Source organism: Clytia hemisphaerica, unplaced genomic scaffold, assembly GCF_902728285.1.
Source record: "Clytia hemisphaerica strain Z4C2 unplaced genomic scaffold, Clytia hemisphaerica genome assembly, whole genome shotgun sequence".
In the NCBI taxonomy this organism is placed as follows: Eukaryota; Metazoa; Cnidaria; class Hydrozoa; order Leptothecata; family Clytiidae; genus Clytia; species Clytia hemisphaerica.
In genome coordinates this window covers 935205-961085 of record NW_027104530.1, presented here as the reverse complement: position 1 = coordinate 961085, position 25881 = coordinate 935205, and the positions used below count along the sequence as shown (strand labels likewise).

At 36.1% G+C, this 25881-nt stretch overlaps 1 protein-coding gene across 2 annotated transcripts in view; it reads left to right on the top strand.

Annotated features, from left to right (window-relative positions):
• LOC136822319 (microtubule-associated protein futsch-like) overlaps positions 1–25881 on the top strand; it is a 38526-nt gene extending 12645 nt beyond the window's left edge. Inside the window, exons 5-24 of one of the 2 annotated variants that reach the window (XM_067078558.1) lie at positions 2348–2389; positions 5057–5116; positions 5386–5465; positions 6471–6603; positions 6992–7806; positions 8235–8489; positions 9337–9600; positions 9909–10455; positions 11672–11716; positions 12296–12562; positions 15376–15594; positions 16802–16849; positions 17087–17107; positions 17939–18052; positions 18706–18903; positions 19460–20176; positions 21819–21961; positions 22406–22469; positions 22981–23172; positions 24934–25881. In XM_067078558.1, coding sequence (XP_066934659.1) covers positions 2348–2389; positions 5057–5116; positions 5386–5465; positions 6471–6603; positions 6992–7806; positions 8235–8489; positions 9337–9600; positions 9909–10455; positions 11672–11716; positions 12296–12562; positions 15376–15594; positions 16802–16849; positions 17087–17107; positions 17939–18052; positions 18706–18903; positions 19460–20176; positions 21819–21961; positions 22406–22469; positions 22981–23172; positions 24934–25322 — 4613 coding nt within the window. In that variant the 3' untranslated portion in view covers positions 25323–25881. The remainder of the gene's footprint in view (positions 1–2347; positions 2390–5056; positions 5117–5385; positions 5466–6470; positions 6604–6991; positions 7807–8234; positions 8490–9336; positions 9601–9908; positions 10456–11671; positions 11717–12295; positions 12563–15375; positions 15595–16801; positions 16850–17086; positions 17108–17938; positions 18053–18705; positions 18904–19459; positions 20177–21818; positions 21962–22405; positions 22470–22980; positions 23173–24933) is intronic. The other variant, XM_067078559.1, reaches the window with a different exon arrangement.

Here is a 25881-nt window from a genome sequence, read left to right as displayed (position 1 = left end):
AAATCAACTGAGAACTGAAGTATCATCAAAAAGTAACCAATTCTTTTACATGTGTCATACCTAGATGTCATAAAAATCCTCAAACTTTTATTAATATCCGTTTATAAAGAAAGTTCTAATTGAATTTATTATTTCTTTCTAGATTCTGAAACTATTTCTAAATTCAATATTTTTGTTACTATACATTGCTACCATTTTTCCCTCATAATTTCTTTTTGTTCCTTTAAAATTATTTTTGTAGTCTCCTGTTCACATGTTTCTCTATACTGCTCTATAATTTAATTTTCTTCTAAAACTTTTTTTTTAACAGAAAAAAAGATCAAAAAAGGATAGCTTATTAGTCAATCAACCGCAATTCTCCAAAATAAAATAGAAAAATTTCTATTTTGTGAAATAAAGGTTATTGTTTTGATTCAAGGCTAGAATGATTCGTTTCTATGCTATTTCTATCAGGATATTGTTGAAACTTTTTTTGAATACACTCGATTAATACCACGGAGTACATATGCATTGTCTATTGTAATTACACATTATGAAACATTTTCTTGCCAAAATTTTTCAAACTTCGGTCCAAATTACTATGTAGAATTTATGACCCTTTGACGGGCTTATACACTTTTACTGTGATCGTGGTGCAACGAAGACCCCGAAATGTCAAGAATGAATAAAAATCAATTTTTAATTTTCACTTTGATCATTTGTACACCCAGAATAGACTATGCCAAATTATCGCCAAATTATTGCTAACTTCTCTACAAAAACTTGATTTCAAACTTCACTAAAATATAACCGTTCCGTATAATCCACCAATTCTTGCGCGATTTATATCAATTCACCACATTTCGTCTATTTTAAACATCTTTGCTCTTTCCCACCATATTCCGACCCTTCTCAACCGCATTTTCATATTTTCATAATTTTCGAGCTTTTATATATATTGTGACTTATTATCGGCAAAATTTTGTTTTAAATTTCGGCTTATAGCCAGCAGCTGATTTCTTTTGTGAGACGGATTTTCGATGAAATTTAAAATCCTTGGCGACAGTATTTCCTTTTGCAGATTAGGGAACTCAAAACATTGTATTCATTCGTCCAACAGTCAGATTTATAACTATTTATACCAGTTTTACTATTTTCAGAGATGCATCGAATCTAGAAACAAAAAATTTTAAAATAATTATTGTCTTTTTAGGGAACTTATTTAATTTAAATCAAAATATTTGCTGGCTCACCAAAATTAGATCTCGAAAAAAATATCGCGTTACTCGCTGAAAAATGTTATTTGCTAAAAATAAGTTCTCGCTGAATTTGAATTTGTCAAAATTAGTTCGCAAAAGGTACTTGTAATAAAATTTTTGCGCAATAGGTCTTGCCTAAGGGATTGAAAAATAACAGATACGTCATGCGTCTCTGTTTACAAGAAAGATCAAGGACAACGTATGTAATCCAGGTTTCTCTCTCCTACAAATTGTAGTCAATAGGGTATAGCCTAATCTCCTATATTGATTTATAATCCACGTACCGTCAACTGCTCTACCTTGGGATGATTGGTCGAAACATGGGACTGTTGCATATTTGGTCTGTATTTTCACTTACTGTAAAATCGAAAGAGGAATCGTGTATTTTTTAATACGCCGCTCCTTAACTCAAATCAAATGACTTTGGAGGTTCGGTGAAATGGTGGCCGAATTGCCGTCCCATGTTTTGTCAGATAGTCCCAAGTTAGAGCAGTTGACGGTAGATTGCGTGACCCACGTTGTTTTTGCGCTAACGCTGGATGAAAAGCAACTACAATACTGGCCATAGTATTTGAGAAAGAAAGGAGATTCCCACAAAATCTGAAAACTCAAGAGTGATTTTTAACTTAGGATTGGAAAGTATAGTTTTAACATTAAAGCTTTTAAGGCTTAGGATTTCAGGATTTAAAAGTACAAAAATGGTCCAATAAGTAATATAGCTTGGAAGCCAATAAATGTTATCCGAATCGATGAACCCGATGGAATAAAGTGGAAAGGCTGAAATTGCCATTCTCACTCGTACTTGAAATTTCGAAAAACAACAAATTACTAAGAATTCCAAATATGTTTTGACCAGTGTTGTAGTAATTCTACCAAACTAAATAATTCAAGAGAGTACACCTTTTCGACCGTGCGGACATTTTGTTGTCCGTTTTACCACCCTCAGAAGACCGTCCTAGTCTTTTTTTCGCACCTAAAGACAATAGACAAAAGTTTAAAAAAAGGATTGGATCGAGTTTAGTGGGATAATTAAATAATAAAGTTGCACACGCCCGACCGCACGACTGCGGCCGAAAAGGTGTATTCACTATATATTTTTTCTTTTACAGAGAAACGATCGTTTGACACAGATGACGTCGATAACAAAGACGGTAACTATTCTATCGTTTTTTTCTTCTTCATCAGATCTGAATTACAAAATTCGCTTCCCTTGTCGTTTCGAGAAATCGATTTTCAATCTTTTTTCTAGTACATTAGCAAAAATTATTATTAGTGCAAAAACCTTCAAGTTGCATTCTAAAAAAACGGGAGCTTTTAGAATATCAAATTAGAGAGAGCGTCAACTTTATGACGAATATCAGATAGAAACACTGAAGCTGTGCGATCTGATACAGTCATCCTCTCTTACACAGTGATTTCGTGGCAACTCTTACAATATACTTAATAGAGACACGATGATAACCTCTTGCTAGACTTATCAATAACGTCACCATTACGTAATACTATTGACATGTAACATGATGTAATTGATAACTAGATCATGATATATTGTAATGGTATTCTAGACGGAGACCGCAACTCTATAGGAACTGTTTATTACATAGGATGAGAATCAATTAAGGCGTTATTATAACATTATGAAATTAAGAAAAACCGAAAGGTCACAACAGTGTCAATACGTGAGCGGTTATCTTGATCATACTTTTCAGAGCATGCACTTGAAAACATGTGTTACAATTCCAGTAGAGTCTATCTAACTTGAACCTCTATAATGTCTCCTTAACTCGAACAAGTTTTCTCCTTCCTTCACTTAACAATGCCTTATAATAGACCTTATTCCATAACTTGAAATTTCCTTATTTCGAACAAATTTATATTACCCCCCGTGCGTGTTCGAGTTATGGAGACTCCTCTGTAGTTCATTATATCAAGTTCTTTACCTTGCTCGAGTCCCGGGGAGGGGTTTCTGACCTTGACGGACGACGGGACCGTGTTAATGAAATTTGAATGGATATTACTAAAAGTTGACCTTGTCAACCGAATATTTTTGGTCAAAAAGATTCCAAATAGACTACTGTATCAGTGAGCAAAAAAGAATTTCTCTCTTTCAAGTAAATTTTTGGACCTACCTAAGGTAGTCCTTTAAATTAACCCTTGTCCGTTCGTTCGTCCGTTCGTTCGTCTGTTGCCAGCTTTTCTCGGGATCGGCTCATTAGTTTTTTCTAATTTTTTGCACAATGATGCAAAATGGCAATGCCCAAAATGTGACGGAGCCCGATTTTCGAAAAAAAAATTTTTCCGGCCGAAAATGGCGCAAATATGCCGGAAAAACTGGTTTTTCGGCATTTTCTCGAGATTTCATCATTAGTTTTTTCTGATTTTTTGCTCAAAGATGCGTATTAACAATGCCCAAAACATTGGCCTAGTCCGAGTTTTGAGAGAAAAATTTTTTTCCGGCCCGAAAATACCGGAAATATGCCGGAACCGCCGTTTTTCTGGATTTTTCATTGGACTTTTCCATATAATTGGTTTTTTTTCATTCAAAAAGATTATTAATACAATGCCCACCATCAAGCATGTTTCAATTTTCAATAAAATTGATTTTTTGAAGCGGAACTTTCTAAAAATCGCCGGAACAGCCGATTCGCCGGAAAGAACGGTATTTCTTGATTCTTGAGCTTACTTTATATTTTTTCATGAAATTTTGCACACTGTGAAAAAATTCAATACCTAAATTTGACGGAGCCCGATTTTCGAAAAAAGTCATTTCCGGCCGAAAATGCCGGAAATATGCCGGAAAATTTGGCATTTTCTAGATTTTTTCGAGTTTTTTCAGATTTTTTTCTTTTGCTCAAAGATGCGTATTAACAATGCCCAAAACATGGCCGAGTCCGATTTTTAAGAAAAAATTTTTTCCGGCCGAAAATGCCGGAAATATGCCGGAAATCGCCGTTTTTCTGGATTTTCATTGGACTTTTCCATATAATTGGTTGTTTTTTCATTCAAAAAGATTATTAATAGCAATGCCCACCATCAAGCATGTTTCAATTTTCAATAAAATTGATTTTTGAAGCCGGAACTATTTTAAAAGTCGCTGGAACAACCTATTTTCGCCGGAAAGACAGTATTTCTTGAATTTCTCAAGCTGTACTTTATATATTTTTCATGAAATTTTGCACACTGATGCAATATGACAATACCTAAAATGTGACGGAGCCCGATTTTCGAAAAACCATTTTTTCCGGCCGAAAATGCCGGAAATATGCCGGAAAAACCGGTTTTTTGACTTTTTCTCGAATTTTCATTTTTAGTTTTTTCTGGTTTTTTGCAGAAATGCGTATTCGCAATGCTCAAAAAATGGCCGAGTTCGATTTTTGAGAAAAAATTGTTTTCCGGTTGCTGGAAATCGCCGTTTTTTCAGATTTTCAATGGATTTTTTCCTTGTATTTCTATGTTTTTCACACAAAAACATTATTGATAACAATGCTCACCATCAAGCATGATTCAATTGTCAATAAAACTGATTTTTCCGACCAGAACTTCCTATTTATTTTTTCCCTACAACCTTTCTCTCTCCCCCCATCAACAATCAATGATGAATTTATTGTGTTGTGTATTTTCGCTAAATGCTATATTTTCTGACTGATTTTTTTCATTTTTCTTTTCGCATTGCTAACTAACTTTCATCATCAGGTAGGTCCATTCAGCATGTTGCTTGTTTGAATGTTGAAGAAGTACTTGACAGAAATAAAACTCCTATCAATTTGGGTGCTTCGCTGAACACCAACATACCTTAAGTTCAATTTCTTTTCTTGCAGCGTTTGGTCTACGAGAAGATTGGACTGGTGATTCCAAAATCTCTGATGCTGACAAGTCAGGTAAACGAATCAAATGACTTCAAAATATCTTAACGTATTCATTAATTCCGCTTATTTAATAAGCGATGAGTCACATAACGGTTTCTTGGGGAGGGGGTTCAGCCAAGGGCTCTAATTGGTTGGTTTAATGCTCCAAAATTTTAAGGATAACTTATGTCATAAATTACGCTTACATAATTGAATTGAATTGAGTAATATTTGATTTACTAATTTACTAAAGTAAACTATTGGGTTCTAGCTTCGGGCGTTATTTAAACTTTTTTCTATAGAACTGGAGAATTTGTTCTCGACATTGAATCGCAATGACGAAGAAAAGAAAGACGTCACACGATCGGCTGATGAGGAAGATGTAAGATGAATTTCTTTGTGATGGTTCATCCACGAGGGAAAAAGGAAAATCCAAGTTTTTCTTATAAGAACATCTTAAATTTTTGAAGCCTGCAGATGTTCTTAACGTTTTGAGTTCTAAGCCTAAAAATGTTTTTAACATGTTCTTATTTTCACCATTTTGTGAGTATTTGTGTGAATGTTTCTAAGAAACCGGGTGTGTAAGAGTCCGCAAAGCCCTAAAATGTTCCTAACGTGTTCTTGTTTTGGCCATCGAAGACTTAATATAGATTGTTCTTTTTAAAGAATTTGTAAAGGTGATGGTCATTTCACGAGGATTAATTAGCGGTTGAGCTCATCGGAGAAGTATTAAGATTTTAGTGGAAATTAATTTCGCGGATGACACTATATGGGTGATAATATTTTTAACGACTATTTCCCTTTTTACTGCTAAAATGTACATTTTATTCGTTGAAATACGCTTATCGAGGCCTCTTTGATGTCAAAAAAATAATTATAAGTGGTTTTTAGTCAACTTTTTGACTTTTTTTGTCAGAAATTATTTCACCGTAATCAGTTCCCAAAAACATTTGAATTTTCACAATGACTTGAAACAAAAAAAAGAACGATTGTGATTTCGAATCCCCTAACCAAGATTTCAATAGCAGTTTTATTCTATTTTTCTATTACTGCCAACGGCTATTTGAGGTTAAACATAAGAGAGAAATTTGCGTTTGTTGGCAAAGACATTTGATTTTTCAATTATGCGATTTGGTAAAAACATTATTGTGGCAAATATGGTAATTTTGAAAAATAAGATCCAACAACGGTATCATTATTTAGTTGACAATATATATATTTCGATCAATTTGATCATCATCAGGTCTAAAATCAAAAATAAAAAGTAAGAATTAAAATTCGCTTAAGGTTAAAAAATGTTTTCACATATCTACAGTACATACAACTTCTCTTCATACACTCTACAACAAACTTTTCAATTATGGTTTCATTTTCGTTCCATTTACAGACTGTCAACCAAGCAGCGTCCGAATATGCTTCATGGTTATTGGAACAACCACAATCTAAACTAAGTGGTGCTTTGAACCATAAATTAGATGTGGATCATACATTGACAAAGCTTCTATACGAAGATAAAAGAGGTATCACGTTTATTTCATTATAGGTAATTTTCTCAAAAACCTAAGAATAAATTAAGAACAATCCATAACATCAACATTTAGAACGGTCTAGAAAAGTTTAAACTAGAGAAAGTGGACTGATTTTAAGGTCGTTTTGATAAATCGACGTATATCATATAATTGAATAATTAACGTATTAAAAAGAATTAGAGAAGAAGAATCTAAGAAGAATGTGACCTAAGCGTGTTTATCATTTCATTTTTTTTGACCAGCTGAAATACTCTTTAGAAACCTTCAAAATGGACTTTATATTCCAAACTGATGCCAACGCCGGAGAAGTAATATTTCATAAAGCTTTCCTTTTCCTAATCAAAACTAACTACCCATTATCTTTCTCATTTCCCTTAAGACACTGGCAAACAAGAAAAACGACATGTCAAGAAAGCCAAGAAACCAATCGGTGGTAAACGCAAGGACCACGTTGCAGCCAAAGAACAAAACCAAGCTGCACCAGTCGCTCCAGTAACACCAGAAAACAAAACAGTCTCTGTTGCACAATCTGGACAGAATGCTCAAGTACCATTGGTTGAGTTGAATGCTCCTCTAGCTCAAGCCGAAGGTATTGTACCAGCCCAACAATCTCAAAAAACACCAGATGCTGCAGCAAATCAACCAGAAAGTCTTCCAGCTGAAATATTACCAGCACCAAAATCAGCTCCAAACTCACCAGAGGTTTCCCAGAACCAAACGGCTCCTTTGGTTGCACCAACACCATCTTCTATCCAAGGAAATCCAATCCAGAACCAAACGACTCCCTTGGTTGCACCAACACCATCTCCTATTCAAGGAAATCCAATCCAGAATCAAGCATCGGCACCAATCACCGACAACACACCAGACGCACTTATCAATCAAACTACCAGTGGAGCTGCAGTCGCCAAAAATGAAAGCAGTCCTGCTACAGAAGATCTTAACTCACCAAAACAACCAAATGCTGGTCTGACAAACTCGGACACTCTGTCACCAGCTACCAATAACATCACAGTTGATAGTGAAACAAGAACCACTCCAGAAAACTCAACCAGCTCTAGCAACGATACTTTGACCACAGACTCGGGAAGCTTCAAAGAATTTACAAACGCAGAGAATGTGACTGTTGCCAATAACTGCACAACCCCTGAATGTGCTTGTCAGAAATCATGTTACCCTAAACTTGTCGCTAATGTAAGTAACATGTTTGTTTGTTATAGATGATTGTTATACTGTAATGGCCATGAAAACGCTAATTTTTGTCACAAATAGCTAATTTACCTCACTTATCTTAAAAATATTGCATGGATATAATTTCGCGAGTCAGCTATCTCACGCGATTTCGTGAATTATATTCTCGCATAGAAGACTAAAATTCGTGAAAACGTGAAATTAAATCTCGCGGAAATTAATCCAATTAAAGTAATTAGAATAATCTTCGACGTCCGACTTCCGATGGAACCTGGAGGCGTTGAAGGCTTGAAAAATCAGACTCTTAATTCTCATAAATCTTCTGCAAATTATAATTGAATTTTTCTACATTTGTAGCAAAAAAAAATCATTTATAATTCGAATTCGCTCGTTTTCAAGTGTAGATAAATGATTCATCTCTCTCATTTTAGAACGAACCATGTACTTGCCAAGAGCAAGTCTCAAACGCAACAATGGAAGCTAATTCTGCCAAATCCATTACTGGACAAGGTCCAAAGCTCTGCACTGATGATAGCCCACAATGTCTTTGTACGCGGGCGTGTTACCCAAAAAGTTTTGCATCTTTAAACCCATGCAGTTGTGAGGGTGACGATAAGAAAGGATTTGCAAGCCAACCCGCCTCTGCCGCCCCATTAGTTCCTCAACCAATTGCAGCCGCCCCAGCGGTAAGTAAATTATTTTTTATTGTTTATGCGGAAAGCTTTCATTGGATATTTATAATGAATGCACCAACTAATCAATGCATGATAATTTCTGGCAAATTACGCTCATTAAGACGTATGGCATTTCCCAATCGCATTTAAGGCAAATCAAAACAAACCATGGCGTTCTAAATCTACAGGCCTAGCAAGCGTGCAGCGATTTCTAGATTTAGAACGCCGTGTAACAGACACTTTTTACAGCACAATGTAACTTCAGAACCTATAACACACGACCAACGGGCAGGAAACACCGACACATTAAAATCTTCATTATAATCAAAAATCGACCCTTAGAGAGAGGAAAAATTGGCGTTTTTGGGACCCTTAGAGAGACTTTTCTCAAATTTTTTGTCGATTGTCACTTGATTTTGGTCCAAATTTTGGAAAATCACCACCCTTTGAGAGAGGAAATTTTGAGTTTCGTGATTTTTGGACGCTTACAGAGACTCACTTTTCTTTTTAATGGTTTTTGTACCCTTTTGAGAGACTTTCGGGGGTGTACATACCCGCCACCCATTTTGCCTATGTAAACACCCCCACCCCCCCGTCAATCCTTCAAATCTTTTGATCTAGAGTCGAGATTAACCAATATAATCTCTGAAAAATGGGTTCTTGCACGGTTCTTACGCTGAAGTTCTATTGTTTCCTGATATCTTAAGTTTTGGTGTTCTACTCAGGACTGTAGTAAAAAATTACAATCCAAAGATTTCAAAGATTTTGATTTCCCTTCATTACGCCATTCATGCATGATTTTCAATCACTCATTATGACGTCACTTGACTCCATTTCTTACCTTTCTCCACACATACAGATATGCACTGACAACACTCCAGATTGTGTCTGCAAGAAAGCATGTCACCCTAATCCTGTCGCCAGACTAACACCATGTGCATGTTCCATGATGCTTAAAGGACATGAAAACCAAAAACAAAAACAACAGTCTAACAAAAACACTGAAAGCGTACCAGCTAAAGAACAGAATAGCATAACTGAGCCTGTACCTGATGCATTAGAAGCTACCCAACAGGTTGCTCCTGCTCAGCCTGTAACTAACAGTACAAGTGTACCATTACAAGTACGTTGATTCTTTTGCTTGCTTGTTAGAGAGTTAGTTAATTTTGTAAAAAATGTTTGTCAGACTTAAACAAGGCGTCTTCTAAGACTCAAATTCGACACAATTAATTCCATATCAGAATGCAATTAAAACTTATTAACTATTATTATACTTAGCATAAAAATAGATAATATTTGATATTAATTAGATTAGAAAATACAACAAGGAACTTTTGTAATCACCTTATAAGATAATGCAAATATTTCAGCTCATTTTTATGTAAAAATGATCCTTGATATTATGTTTTCCAATTTGTTCTCTTCCCATAGAATGCAACACCTTTGTCTAATGAAGCCTACCAGCGTAGTTGGTGTCAAAGTGCATGCCATCCTTACGGTGTCTCCAGTGATACCCCATGTAAATGCGTCAAAGAGGGTGACCCAGCCGTCAAATCATTCCCACCCAGGGCTCCAGGATTCATGCCTGCTCCAGGACCAAATCCAGCAGCTGCTGTACCACAGACTGCTAATCCTGTTCCTGCTCAAGTTGCCAGCCCAGTTGCTGCACAAACCGTCAGTCCTGCAGCACCACAAGCCGCCAGCCCAGTAGTTGCGCAAGCCACCAACCCAGTAGCTCCACAATCATCGTACCCAGCCGCTGCTGCCGCTCAACTACAATATCCACAATATTCTGGCTATCAAGCTGCCTACCAATACCCAGTTGCATCGATGAACGCACGTGTCGATTCGAATCCGGAAGTTCGAACTTCGGTTAAGCTTCAAGATGGTGTATGCGAAAAAAGTTGTTTCCCTCACACAATGTTATCACGAACACCATGCCTTTGTAGCAATAAAACTGGAGTCACTGTCAAAAAAGGTTAAACTTTTATCTTAACAAACCTTAGCATTTTTATTATAGCTCTAGTTTTTTACGGCCTTTAGTCGTGTTAAGATAATAGCGAGTTTATGTATCGGAGGATATCGAGGGCGACGGTAAGTGAAGTCGACGTAAAACAAAGTCGGTAGTTGATGTACGGCTCTATATCGTCTTTGCTCACCTAAACAGATGACGGTATTTTGGTATTTTTATCGTCGTCGAGCAAAGTAGACGGCGATTTTTGAGACATGTCAACTTTGCTTAATACCGTCCCCCTCTATTTATCTTGAATACCTAAATTCGCTAACATGAAATCAGAGAGCTGTCAAAACGGCTCTTTTTCTTTGATGAAACGACAAAGAAATTTATCCCAGATTAAAAAAAAACATAACAAATCAATTAGATCATGTTTAATCAGCGAATTACTGTACTGCAAGTGAAATTTTCTTTATATATTAAAAATACCATACTCTTAGGTGCCAAATAAACGGGGGGGGGGGGTTCGAATAAATGGGGGGGGTTGGAAAAATTTTTCAAATTAAATAAACGGGGGGACCTAATTACCGGGGGGGGGAGGTTCGAAAATGGACCTTTAAAATCCTAAAAAGGGTCAAAATAGACTAAATTTAGGCTTTTTAGAGTAAAACAAGGAATTTTCCTTTTTGTAGCTGGGAATTTTTTCAAGAATTAATAAACCGAGAGTATAAATACCATTAGTCCATTATGAAGCCCATGTCTCAGTGAAATTGTGAAATCCACCGGGTTAGCTATAAAAAATATAAAATTTCACTTGGTTTGGATTTGAGACCTCGATAACTTACTGGGGCGAGTGAGATTTTCACCAGGGTCTGAACGAAATATTTCACTTAGCGAGTCCGATTTTCCTAGAATTAATGAATATGCTTTTTTTCGATTTTGACCGGGTTTCTTCCAATTGATACGATCCTAACCAGGGTAAGACCATAAATTTCCAAATAAGACCGGGTTAGGCAATTGTAATTGATTTCGGTCGGGTTTACACATTATTTCACCAGAGCTTATAAGGCTATTTTTACTTTTTAAAATGTCGACCTCGCTAAGATTATCAAAAAGCAAAGATAAGCCAACAGTACATTCTTGTCTAGTATGGATCCTTCTTGCGATCCACCAGGATATCACACACGGTCATCCGCCTGCAACAATACAAATACAATATTCAATGTTCTTCTTTTTATAGGATCGCCAGCACCGCTGATGAAAAGGATTGATACAAGTTCACCATGTAAGTCAAATTGAATCGGAGACAGGGGATTGGGTACTAGGTTCTTCGTGGTGACGCGTAGGTTCGAGCAAAAAAGTTCAAAAATCGACCCTCTAAGAGTTTATATTTAGAAAATTTTGCCCCTTTTTTGACATTTTTACGACCCTGTGAGAGACGATTATTTTCCCAATTTTCAGCCTGAATTCTCCATCTTTGGAGTTGATTTTTGTACTTTTGGGACCCTGCCAGAGACTCAATTGCTGTTTCCCCGGCCAACACAGAAAAACACTTTTCATAAGTAAAACACACAGGGAGCTGATGGAAATTTTAGACCAATCTCAGTTAAAAATATAGTATTGCGGTCTGAAAGGTTTTTACTGCGTATTATACCTAAAACTCAAAACGCTACGGCGAATCACTAAACTAAACCAAACTTTTCGATTCCAAGGAAACATTTAAGGAAAAAGTAGCAGTTAAACGAAAATAAATATTCGTTTCGAGAATAATTATTTGCGAATTCTTTTTCTGAGAAAATTTGTGTCCCGTAAATGAAGTTTATGAAAATTCTTAACCCCTCTATATTTCAAATCTTACACATAGACTACCAAGGTTGTTTCAAGGACATGCGCCCATTACGGGATCTCCCAAAACGTTTTACAAGATACAGAACCACACCTGAAACGTGCGTACGTGAATGTGCCTACCAAAATTATAAATTTGCTGGCGTCCAATATGGCTACCTTTGTTTCTGTGGTAACGCTTTTGGTCGTTATGGATCACTACCTGACAACGATTGTAATAGTGAGTGTCAAGGAGACTTGAAACGAAAATGTGGTGGTTATTATCACAACTCTGTTTACTCCACAGGTAATGATTAAAAAAAAAAAAATTTAAAGTTTTTTTTCTTCGATTATTACATTATCATACTTTTTATGTTCTTAGTACCTTAAGAGAAGAAATTTTGGCGGCAAGAAATTTCGGCGAAATTGACTGATTGCCTCAAAAAATCGCCAAATTCGCCAAAACTTCTTACCGCCAAATTTAGATTTATAGGCCGTTCGCCAATTAAATCTCGCCAAATTTAAATTTCTTTCACACTAGTCTCTAGTTCTTCTAAAAACCCATTTTTATCCTTTTTAAGCTTAAAAATATTCAACAAAAAATGGGTCATTCGCCAAAATTAATTCTCGCCAAATTTAGAAATTTTATTAAATCGCCAGAATAAATTCCGCCCAATTACACCAAAATTCTCTTAAGGGCTCTGACCATAGTCAGAAAATTGATTTTAGTATCTGAACATAAAAGTTATGTTTTAGATTCTTTAACATTTTTAACAAAGAATTGCCTTTATAAATTGCTTTTTAATCAAACCCCTTAAGAGTAATTACGAACTTAATTGCAAAAATGACGTTATGAACTTTAAAAAGACGTTAATAATATGTTGCATCACCTTCTTTTATAAAAAGTGCTAAGTTTTAATGGGTAATTAATCTTTTTGTTTCGAACTTTTTTCAAACTTTCCGCAAAGAATTGAACTATTTCAAATTTTGCGGAAATTTTTTCTACAAAGATGTGTCAAAAGTTATGAATGTTTTTTTAAACAAAATCCAGATGAGAAATTGATGAAAAACCACTATTTTGAAGATTTCGAGACAAAGAAGCATTTACAAAAATTTTCCGCAAAAATTTTTATTATTCGGTAAAAGATACACCGTCTACTGCGAAAACTTTTTCAAAATTTTTTTTCTTCGCCGAAACTAAGCTCTTCAAAGTTGAAATTCTCTTCCTCGCAAAAGTCTTCATTTTCTTCTTCATCAAATTTTTTCAATGCAATTTTTGAATTTTCAGATTCAAGAATAGTTTGTCTAACAGAAAATGTATAACATGCCATAGTTTTGTTGGTAACCTGGATATCCAGCCCGTAAACTTTTTTTTTGATTTTGATATTTCTTATGTTTACGGTCTGGTTTACCTAGATCGTCTGCATTCTCATCTGAGGATGATTATGCGGATATTCTGATTGGTTGGTCCAAGCGAATCAGAAATCTGAATGGTGGCGCGCGTATAAGAAATTATGCGAGCCGACTTGAAGTGTTCGCCTAAATATTTAGGTGGACCGCGCGGGCGATCAGCAAGGCGCATACGCTGCTTTGCAAATCTCCCTGACTTTTCTTCTTCGAAGCAAATAACAATAGAATATCTAATTATCTCCCTTGGGTGTTTGACCACGCATCCAAATAAAAATAACAATAATGGTGTAGGGAAGAAGTGTGAAGATCAAAACATGGGAATTTTTAGATGTTCTGGTTGTTTTCTTTTCAATTACTTGCTTAGATATTCTTGTTTTAATCTTCTCAATGACTTGGTTGCATCGTGTAAAGAACTAAAGGTATATCTTTCTTTTGCTTCAATTCTTCTTTTCTGTTTGCCAATTTTGTAGTGCTGTTTTGGGTCGGAAGTTTTGTTTTGATAATTTTTTTTCTCCAAATTTCACTTTGCACTTTCTCTGTCTAACAGACTTTCCACCACACTGTCTATATTTTATGGTCAAGGCTGCCATTCTAAATTGATTTATCACTGCTGGGGTTACCATCTTGAAATTATGCATGTCATTATGTGCATATATTTATTTGCAGCCATGGGATTCATGCAGGAAAATCTGTCAACAGGGGTTCACCTGATTTCTAGGTGAACCAAGCTCTATAATTTTAGAACTTTGTCTGGCTGAGGTAAAACTTATTTTTTCTAAAATTTTGAGCTTGGATATCCATAGCCTGGATAAATCAATTTAGAATGGTAGCCTTGACCATAAAATATAGACAGTGTGGTGGAAAGTCTGTTAGACAGAAAGTGCAATAAGTGAATTTTGGAGAAATTTTTTTTTCAAAATCCAACCCAAAACAGCAATACAAAATCGGCAAACAGAAAAGAAGAATTAAAGCAAAATAAAGATATACCATTAGTTCTTTACACGATGTAACCAAGTCATTAAAAGAAGATTAAAACAAGAATATCTAAGCAAGTAATTGAAAAGAAAACAACCAGAACCCCAGAACATCTAAAAATTCCCATGTTTTAATCTTCCCACTTCTTCCCTACCATTATTGTTTATTTTTATTTGGATGCGTGGTCAAACACCCAAGGGAGATAATTAGGTATTCTATTGTTATTTGCTTCAAAAAAGAAAAATCAGGGAGATTTGCAAAGCAGCGTACGCGCCTTGCTGATCGCCCGCGCGGTCCATCCAAATACTTAGGCGAACACTTCAAGTCGGCTCGCATAATTTCTTATATGCGCGCCACCATTCAGATCTCTGATTCGCTTGGACCAACCAATCAGAATATCCGCATAATCATCCTCAGATGAGAATGCAGACGATCTAGGTAAACCAGATACCGTAAACATAAGAAATATCAAAATCAAGAAAAAAGTTTACGGGCTGGATATCCAGGCTAGGATATCCAGGCTATTTTGTTGGTTACATCAGTCAGAAAACACATTTTAAACACGGCAATTATGAAAAATGGTCAGAGCCCTTAATAGATCAAAATTTACGGGAATACCTTTATCTAATTGAAATGAATTAAAAACAAAAAAATTAATTGCCTTTAAAAAGGCAAAGGGTAATTTGGTATACAAGGTAGTATAACACATCACGTAATCCCATTCTTTATCGCCAGATGGCAAAGAATACGACCCTAGTGAATTCGATTACGCCAAAATTGATGTACAAGAACAAAAGAAAGACGCCCTTCAAGCCGCCCAACTGGGCGTTCAAAGCTATTATGATAACGCCAATACTGCTGCTATGGGATACCCGCCTCTTACGTCGTTGGCGACTAATTACCCAGGACAACCAATGGCAGGTGTTGATTCTGTCCACAAGAGTGCACAAGGAGGTAAGATTTGAATTTGAACTCTGACGGTCACCTAACCCCAATGACATCCATATATATCTGTCCACTATTTCTCTCAGTTTGAACCACAAGTGATTTTGTGGTTTAGAGATGCTGGCTAAATCGATCTGACCAGCCAGGGTGCAGTTTGCAGTGCTGACGAGTCCCAGTAAAGACGAAATACATACTTCTGCTCCGTCACCCAAATCTCCTGAGTGAATATAGTTGGACAGAAATTCTTATTTCTTCACAAATATAAGGACCAGTGTTCTTACGTCTCAGTGAGGTCTCCAATTTTAACAAAACTCTGCTGATTTGAAGAATCTTTCCTAATTTGTTGGTCAAATTCCAGTTTCTGCCCGAGACAAATAAATTTGCTTGGACCACTGATGGAGATTTTGGACAAAGGTCAAAATATTTTATGCATGTTATGTATATCACTGTTGCTGATAATTTCCGAATATCGAATACACGTTTTTTTATAAGAACATCCAAAAATTTTGAAGGCTTCGGATGTTCTTAACCTTTTAAGTTTTAAGCCAAAAAATGTTCTTGACATGTTCTTATTCTCACTATTTTGCGACTATTTTTGTCCATTTCCATAAGAAAATAGATGTTTTAGGGTCCGCAAAGCCTTAAAATGTTCTGAGACTTGTTCTTAACATTTTGGCCATCGAAGCCTTATGTTCTTATATAGTTTGTTCTTAGATAAAAAAAACATTTAATGCATTTCAGGACAAAGGATACATACCCAATACCCCAATTCTTTTTTTCTACATTATTTTTTTTTCACGCAATACAATCGTGGTCAAAACTGGTTTCTGATGGCCCTTTTCTGATATTGGGAGAGGGGGTGGATAAACAGTTCTGTTCAGGATTGTAGAAAAAGTTTTCAAAATCTTCCATGATCACACGTTTTTTTATAAGAACCTCCAAAATTTTTGAAGCCTTCGAATGCTCTTAACTTTGTGGGTTTCAAGGCTAAAAAAGGTCTTAAAATGTTCTTATTTCCCGTTTTTGTGACCATTTTTACCCATTTTTACCCATTTTCCTAAGAAAACTGGTGTTTTTGAGTCCACAAAGCCTTAAAATGTTCTTATCTTGTACATTTTGGTCTTCGAAGCCTTATCTTCTTAAAAAAAACGTGTAGTTTCAGCAAGAAAATCATAAAACATCAATTATTATTGACCACTTCTTTCTCTCCTTTTAGCAAACGTTGCAACTCATTTAGTAAAAGCTGCCCAAGCTGCTCTGACAGGTAAAGCATGAAATTATGCCTTTTCTTCCTCATATTTTGATATTCTTGATTTTGTAAAATAAACATACATTAGTTTTCTGTTTATTGCTTTAATGTTGTAAAATGGAATGGTAAACGACAGCCCGATTTTAGTTTCTCAATTATAAATCTTTCCGCTGAGCCGATTCATCAATTTACTTGATATTTTGCATCTTACATATAATTTTAGTTAATTTTCTTTCTTTCTTTCAATTTTAGCGGCTCAGAAATTACTTCCAAGTAAGTCGTTCGTTTGTTTTTATTAACCCTTAAAATGTTGTTTTAACTATAAGCAACCTGAAAGTGAATGTTAGATTAACCAAATTTTAGTATTTTGAATGGGAAACTATTTATATTTCGCCGCCAACGAAGCATAATGACAAATCTAAATTAGAACGCCATGGAAATGATTAGTTAAAAAAACTAAAGTTTCCACTTCGAAAGGGACAGTAGTAACCCCCCACAGGAACAATCTCAAAATTATAAGCTAAATGGAAAATCACTAGTTTTTTGATTGACCCTTTTACCTCGATGCCTCGATGGTACCTTCCCGGGGGGTAGGTTTTTCGAGACCCTCGAAATGCATCTCAGGCTCATTTACAGGTAGCGTCAGCAAAATAAGGTTCTGAAATTAAACTTCGCTGTAAGCGTTCGGTAAAATGCACTGTAAAGGCCGGTTTCCACTTGCGTGCGCTACGATCGCACTTTTGGGCTTCAATCCTTTTTGCTTGGAAAAAAGATTACGTCATAAAAATGTAGCGCGCGCTTGAAAAAAAAGTTGAACACATTTCAACTTTTTTCAACCGTTACGTCAGTTCGCGCCAATGGAGTTGCTTCATTTTTCTTTTGACCAATAGCGTGGAAGCTTTGCTCGAAAAAACGCGATCGAAGCGCGCGCAAGTGGAGACCGGCCTTAGGGGTACTTTTTCATCGCTCAAGGGCTGCATTGTGAGGGTTCAAGTTTGAAAGCCATTTTTTGGCGGCACATGCCGTACAGTAGTTTAGAAATCAAGTTAGAAACACCATTCTTATAAAAAATGCGCACAATAACATTTTTTTTCATTCAAACAGGTGTTAGTAAGAAGAACAAGATTTCTTACAAAGGAAAGAAAGTGAAACGTGAAGATGACGAAGAGGATTCGCAAATCATGCAAAACAAAATGTCTGTCATGGCTTCACTTGGAGGTTAGTTTAAGATTTCTTTATAGGAACAGCCAAAATTATTGAAGCCTTCGGATGTTCCTAATTCTTTTTAGTTTTAAGCCTGAAAATGTTCTTAACATATATCCTTTTTTCACTATTTTGTGAGTGAATTTGCGCAATTTTCTAAGAAGGTGGTTGTTTTAGAGTCCATAAAGTCTTTAAATGTTCTTAACTTGTTCTTAATAATTCAGCCATCAAAGCCATAATGTTCTTAGGTAGTTTATTCTCATAAAATCCTGTATATTGATGACAGTTTTCTTCATCGATTTGACTGTGCTTATATACATTTTTGATACATTTGTGGGCATTTCTGTAGACTTCAATTAATGGTTGGATTTGAGTTAACACTTGGTCCTTAGGTGAATACCTGGGAATGCTTTTTTCAATTTGTAAATTTTAATTTTTGGGCCAGGGGACGAGTTTTCGCCAAAACGAGGCTAAAACTTTGGGGCAGTCTGGAGACATCAAAAATGGCTTCATAAAAGTAATATCAAGTTTTGATAATTGTCAAGATTTGTTGATGAACACATATTTTTCATTCTATATATCATTTCTTTTTCCAACAAAATCCGTAAAATCTTTTTATGAAAAAGGAATTCATACCGTAAAAATCATCTCACACTTTTTTCCTTTAGCCGTGCACGACATTCTTCGTAAAACATCATTTGCACCAGAGAAGCGTGACGCGGAGCGTGAAAAACGTTCCGTGAGTGAAGATAGTGATCCGTTTGATCCGGAGGACGGCAAAGATTTGTTGACGGCGTATATGGCAAACGTTGCGCAATACAGACGTCAAACGAGAAGCGTCGATGATGATGAAGAAGAAGAAGATGGTGAGAATTTCTCGTTTGTTCGTTCGTTATCTGATATTCCGATGGCGGATTGGCGGCCGCCCACGCTAAAGCTCTAAAAGAGCGGGCCAATTTCCCATCGGAGAGGAATGATAGTCGATCTGTGATGTGCTGCATCCCCAGTCGGGTGTACCTATCCTTGCGCGTGAACCTAAAAATCTTTCGGTTGGACCCGCCAATCCATGAAAACTAGGGCTGGGTGACCAAGCCTCCCGCTGCTCCCTCCTTGACGAGGTGTTGCAAAATTCGGTAATTTAAACCTTCCAGAAGTTGAAAACTTGCCTGACCTTCAGAGCTTTGGCGTGTCGGATAAAAATTTCCGTTTGTTTGTTCATTTTTGATCCTATTTGTCCTCTCAAATTCCGAGTGTCCCATCGGTAACCTATTTGAGGGCTCAAAATTCCATAAGAGCATGAGAGGTTCGTTACACCGCATCAAAATTCAGCAAAGTTTTAAGAATCCGAGCAAATTAAATGAGCAACTACCATTTTTCATCCAAAACTGACCTCTTGTGATATTTTCTCAATCTCGTTTTCAGATGACAAGTCTCGTTTCGAATACCGTCGAATGACCATCGGAGATGGTGACGAAGGAGAATTTGTTCAGAAATATGGACAAAAAGCCGCCAAGGAAAAACAAAAGAAGAGAGACATCCTCGATTTTGTTCCTTACAAACACATCAAATCTATGCCTGGTAAACGAGCTGCTGACAAAGACCTTGCTACAGAAACTAAGAAGAAACGCTCTATTTCTGAAGGCAGTGGCGCAACTCCTGTTCGTAGAAGACGTTCTTTAGAAGAGGGAAGCGGATCTTTCGCTAGAAAGCAAAGATCTGTTGGAGAAAGCAGTGGAATGAATTTGAGGCGGCGCTCCATCGATGAAGGTAGTGGATTAAATTTGCGCAAACGGCGCTCCATGGAAGAGGGAAGTGTTTTGAATTTACGCAAACGGCGCTCCATCGAAGAGGGAAGTGGAGTAAATTTGCTTAAACGGCGCTCCATGGAAGAGGGAAGTGGTTTGAATCTACGAAAACGACGTTCCGTGGAAGCCAGCGGCTTTATACCACCTTTGAAAAAGAAACGTTCTTTGGGTGAAGGAAGTGGGCTGGGAATGAAAAAGCGTGATTTATCAATGGCTGACTTACCCGACGGTGCAGTCAAGATGGCAGCCCGAAGCGGCGATGTGAATGACATCGAGGCTAGTTTAAAGGCTTTGGAATACTTGGCTAAACGAGACGAGGTCCCAAAAGAAACAGGTATGTAATTTTACAAACGTTTTTTTAATGAATGACCAAATATTTGGTGCAAAGCATAATTTGGATACTGATAACACATTTGGTTAGTGTAGAGGCTTAGCCCAGAGGAATGTAAAGAGATGGAAAAACAGCTTTTCTCAAAGTTCAACGATCACTTCTATGGAAAATTCTATTGTAAAAACGTTGATTAGGTCATTAAATGAAAGTCCAGAAAAGACGGCTCGCCATACAAATCGCACGGTTTCTACATGATTTGTCGATAAAAATGATAATTTGTTTTTCCTTTTTTGCCGATTACTAGTTCAATTTTCAAGAATAAGGAGCAATATTTTTACCACTGTATAACAAAAGAAATTCTTAACGCAATGATATTAAATTGGTTCTTGTAAAACTGTCAGAAGTCGAGTAAAATCAAAGATAAAGTTATAATTTTCTCGGGCTCTAGCTTTCCATATTATGATGCGGTCATGATGCGGTTATATCAGTAGAATCGCTAGGAAATTCTGAGCAAAAAGATATAGGTATCTTTTCGTATAGGAGAGGTGTACCCAAAATATAAGCCCTAAAAGTTTGCGCATAATCAGGCTTGAAACAAAAGAATTTTGTCACAACACGCTAATTATGCAGATTTTTTATAGCGACAACAAAAGAAACCTATTTACTCGACATAAACTCCCTTAAGGGCAAGAGACCTGGTATATGACGAGCCGTTTTTCCATTGTTTTCAAGAAGCTGTTTTTCCATCTCTTCACATTCCTCTGCTTAGCCTAACTAAAAATGTAAATACTTCAAATTGTTTATTACCTCTGCAAGTTTACACACCAATGTTATGTGAACTTTGAAAACACTTTCGGTTGAGAGAGGCAAAATTCGTATGCTGTAGGTTGTTACCCTCGACAGCAGAAACAGCGGGCTCCACAGCAACGAAAAATTAACAAAAAGAGAAAAACGCCCCTCGCCAATCGAAAAAACACGAAATTCTGATGAATTTTGGTGAGCAAAATTAGTTCAGTCATTTTTCTTTCAAAAGTTATGACTCTTCAAAAAGTTTTAATGACGTCATCATTAATGGGACATTAAAGTAGTAAAATGTAAACATTGCGCGAACCACGTGTCATATTTGGTTTGATTTTTTATTTTGACATGTGACATTTGTTTTGATTTTGTATCCGCTGCATACAGTTTGTTTACAAATTTCGCAAGTACTGTTATGTCCCTTTAAACAGTTTAATGAATTCAGTGTGTAAAGGCCAAAAAAGAACAATTTGCTAAATTTTTATGGTAAAGCTTTTATAGTAACTTTTTTGAGAGGGGGCCGCAAATTAGGCCTAGCAAAAGTTTTTATGGCCAAAAACCTAACGATTTAGCCAAAACTCCTAGCCCCAAAAATTATTAAAAATTGGCAATTTTTAAACGAATAGAGCATGAGATTTTGAGAAAAAAGTGTACTAAAGATTTCCCCATTCATGATGTTTAACGTAATATCTTTTATACGGAAACACCAAAGATTTGCGACTAATTTTGTTGCTTAAAAATTCAAAATTAGTGGCAAACACCTGCTCTATATTTGGGCGCTTCTGTATAAAAATTACAGTACGTCACGAATATCATGAACTACTTTTCGAAAAACTTTCTTTTACAGCATCAGAGAAAGAGGAAAGTGACGATGCCGAAGGTGGAGAGAACGAATCGGGTGACTCGGAAGATAATGATGATGACGAGAGCTCTGGTTCAGGTGATCAAGGTGAAGAAGGAGACCCCGAAATTGATAGACTCTTTGAAAAGGTTTGTAGTAGGGATATTCTTAATCAAATATCACCAAAGCTTTCTAATAAAAAAAAAACAACTCCTGAAAATGCCAGACTTTTATCCAGTCTGTCATTTAAATTTTGATAGACTCGCAAAAGTAGTGAAATTAAAAAACACTTTGGGATATTTTGTGAGCTATCAAACTGCAATATTTGTGTTTTTATTGAAAGTAAAAAAATTCTGCTTGAATAACATTTGCGTCAGAATTTCCCAGAGCGATTGTGCAAAGTCCATGAGTAAAATCTAAAGGGTGTACATGGCTTTTGGAACGAGATTTTGAAAATACATTAATTACTTTATTTTGCCGTTGAAGTAAGATTGCATTGAATAGAAAAATGGATATTACTGAAAGTTGATAGCAATTAAATTCTAAAGTTTTCTGTAAATGATGCTTAATTCATAATATTTATACCATTTCAGCGTTCATTGAAAGAAGAAGACAACACACAAGAGAATGGAAAACTCAAGAGTGACGTTGATAGAGGTTCGTGTTATTTTCTTTGTCACCGATATTGAGTTTGAATGAACGGGGAGGCTGGGCCAGAATAAACGGAGGCTGGAAATATCTCCAAATTTTGATAGACAGGGGCCTAATTACCGGGGGCTTGGAAATTATACCTCTAAATACCCCGAAAGTAAGGTAGTTATAGACAAAAACCAGACATATACAGCGAAATAAGGGACTCTTCTTTTGACAACTGAAAATATTCTCAAAAATGGATAAACGGGGGGGGGGGTTCCTAATAAGATTCAGGTGTCGGATAAAACATACGTACTTATAAAGGATTCTAGTCTACAGTCTGAACCATTCACCATTATTCATCTGTGTTGAATGTACGGAGGAGTCTCCACAATTCGATAGCGCACGGGGAAGAGAAACATATTCGACTTCAACTTATGGAGTAGATTTATAAGACATTATTTACCGAAGGGACCAAAAAACTTGTTCAAGTTATAGAGACTCCGCTGTATGATAACTTTCTTCTCTTTCTTAGGTGTTGACAACCTTTTAAATCTAGTGGTCGAATTGTACAAACAACAAAAAACTATCCGCTCGTTCGAATCATCCGTTCGCTCATTACGCGATGACATCATGAAGGAATTGAACGTACCAAAATACAAGAAGCAATACGCATCAAAGAAAGTACGCGAGGAGATCGAAAAAACAGCTAAAAACAGACTTCATGGTATGTTTTGCTTCAATACACCTTGTCGACCTTAGTCGCGCGGTAAGGCGTGTGCCAGTTAATTATTTAATTATCCCCCTTAACTCAATCCAATCCTTTTTTGAAAAATTTTTCTAATGTCTATTAGGTGCGAAAAAAGGATTGGGACGATTTTAGTGGGATAAAGCGGACAAAAAAATGCCAGCGCGGCAATACACTCTCCTCGAGATGCATAAATTTATTGTTGTCCTCGTTTTCCAACAGATTTCACTGCTATAAAATTACATATGCACAATGATAATTGTGTTGTTTACACCTCATGAGACATTTTCAATTTCAAGTACTTTTGTTTTAGAGTTGATGTTTGCCTTTTGGGAATTTAAATTGGTTCAAATGTATAATTTTATAGCAATGAAATCTGTGAAAACTAGGACAACAATAAATTTATGCATCTCGAGAAGAGTGTATTGGCGGCTACGGTCGAAAATGTGTATTACGAATACACTTCGAAAGTTTGCCGTTTGTGCTTGCAAGAAAAGTTAGAAATTCTTCGCTACGAAAATAAGCCCGAACTTCTCAATAAACGCTCAGAAATTGTTTCTAAATGCCGACATATGAATAAATTCATGCTGGCTAATTACAAGTCAAAAGACTGACGGACACTTGAGAATTTCCTTTTGTTCTATTTATTACTTCAATTTATTTCACCGATTTTTACGACCTTTTACGACTTTACGATTTTTCCTCAAGATGTAATTTTTTCAACACATTAGATCATTTTGTATGTACTGTAGCTGATGATTGTACGCATGAAACTCAGAGTTCTACAAAAATAAAGTTTTGAATTTTTACTAATAATGCTCCTTCTGTAGAGCACTTTTTGTTGTTAACAAACAACTTACTTATGATATTGATATTACGAATACAGAATTTTTTTCATTTTTGAAAGACGGACTTCTATCCGAATCATCTTAGTTTTAACGACATCAGAATCGGGTTTCTTTTGGTTCTTTGGAAGGTTCTTTGTTCTTTTCATTATGGCGCCATTGCTTTTGTAAGTGGAACCTAAATCAAAATTAAGACTGCCAAAAAAAATCATCAAAAAATATAATATATTTAACAATATTGAAAATTAAAGGGGTTGATATTTACGTTCTCTAATTCTTAACTCATGACGATCTATAAAGTTTGAAATATGCCATTTTCACAGTCGCAAAAAGCAATGGGTAATCAGGACCACTGCGTGCTAATGACGTCTTAATATTGGTCAAAAGTTTAGAAAAGTTTACTCTCGATAAATCGAACTCGAACGGGAAATCTAATTCGTTCGAATTACAGAAAGATTTTAGGAGAGTTTCTTTTTGACGGGGACTAAGTTCGAATTATAGAAATATTCGAATAATAGAGTTTACTGTACAGCTTATTCGAACGTCTATTTTCGAAACTTAATTTAGTCCGAACTAAATCTCAGTCCCTGTTGGAGAGAAAAAACTCTTAAGATATTTTCTATAATTCGAATCCCTCTGTAATCCGAACAAATATAGATAGATTGTTCTAGTTCGATTTGTGAATTCGAATGAGTAAACTTTGCGTAATTTGTAAATTTTAATTAAAATTAGGGACAGAAGCTCTATTTTTATATAAGATGTGGTCTCTCACCCACTCTGAAAAAATCGGCTGGTCGTTTTACTTGTTTTTCAATGATAAGCCATAAATTCCATATACAAAACTATGGAATTAAGTTGCTTGTGAACCATTTTTCTTTGATTATTTTTCGTTTAGTATTGACAAGCTCTATTGAGAAGAAAATCAAACAGTTCGCCAAAAAACATCCGGAAGCTTCCAAACAAGCTAGCCTAGCAACAAGTCTTTTACCTCATCTCCCATTATCTGATGACAAATACAAGATTGCTAAACGTGAAATCAGTAAACGAGCAGCAGAGCTAGATATCACTGAAGATTCATTCTCTAAAAATAAAGTTGGCGAAATCCCGGAAATCTTAAAAGAACATTTTCGACGGAACGCAGAAGATGACGTAACTGCTGACGATGCAAAACGTGCTAAACGAAATCTAGTGAATGGAGAAGAAGCGTTGCCAAGGTCACATCGAAATGTTCAGGAAAGCGAAATGGAAGTTTCTGAAGATGATTATGATGTTTTGTTCCATTAAGAACTTTTTTTACGGACACTTCGTCATATTTTGGACAACTAAACTTTCTGTATATCATGGCAACGATATTTTTTAGGATGATTTGCTCTATCCATGAAGTAAGACACACAACGTTGTATTAACGTACAAGTAACGTTATAAAGACGTTAACAGGACGTTGCGTGTTGATTGGGTAGGTTCTCTTACCTTCGTAGATTCATGGTAAATCAATTTTTGTTTACTTTGGAAACTTGTCTTAAATTCTCAAAATTTTCTCTCGCGTCTAAGCTGCCACTTCATTGTGCTTCATGTTTACTTTTATTGTCAATCTTTGAACATCCCAAATACACTCCTCTGTCACAGACCCGCTGGGACCCCAGCCCCACTGAAAAATTTGGCAAAGTTTTGTCCCGAGTGGACAAAATACCCTACAATTTCAGCCTCACTGGGAAATTGACTTTGATTTCATCCCCATTTGAAATTCAATGCAAAAATTTGCTGTCCAAAACCATCTCCACTGGATATTTTAAGCTCGGGAACAATAGAATTTCTATCCTCATTGGGATTTCGATAGAAATTT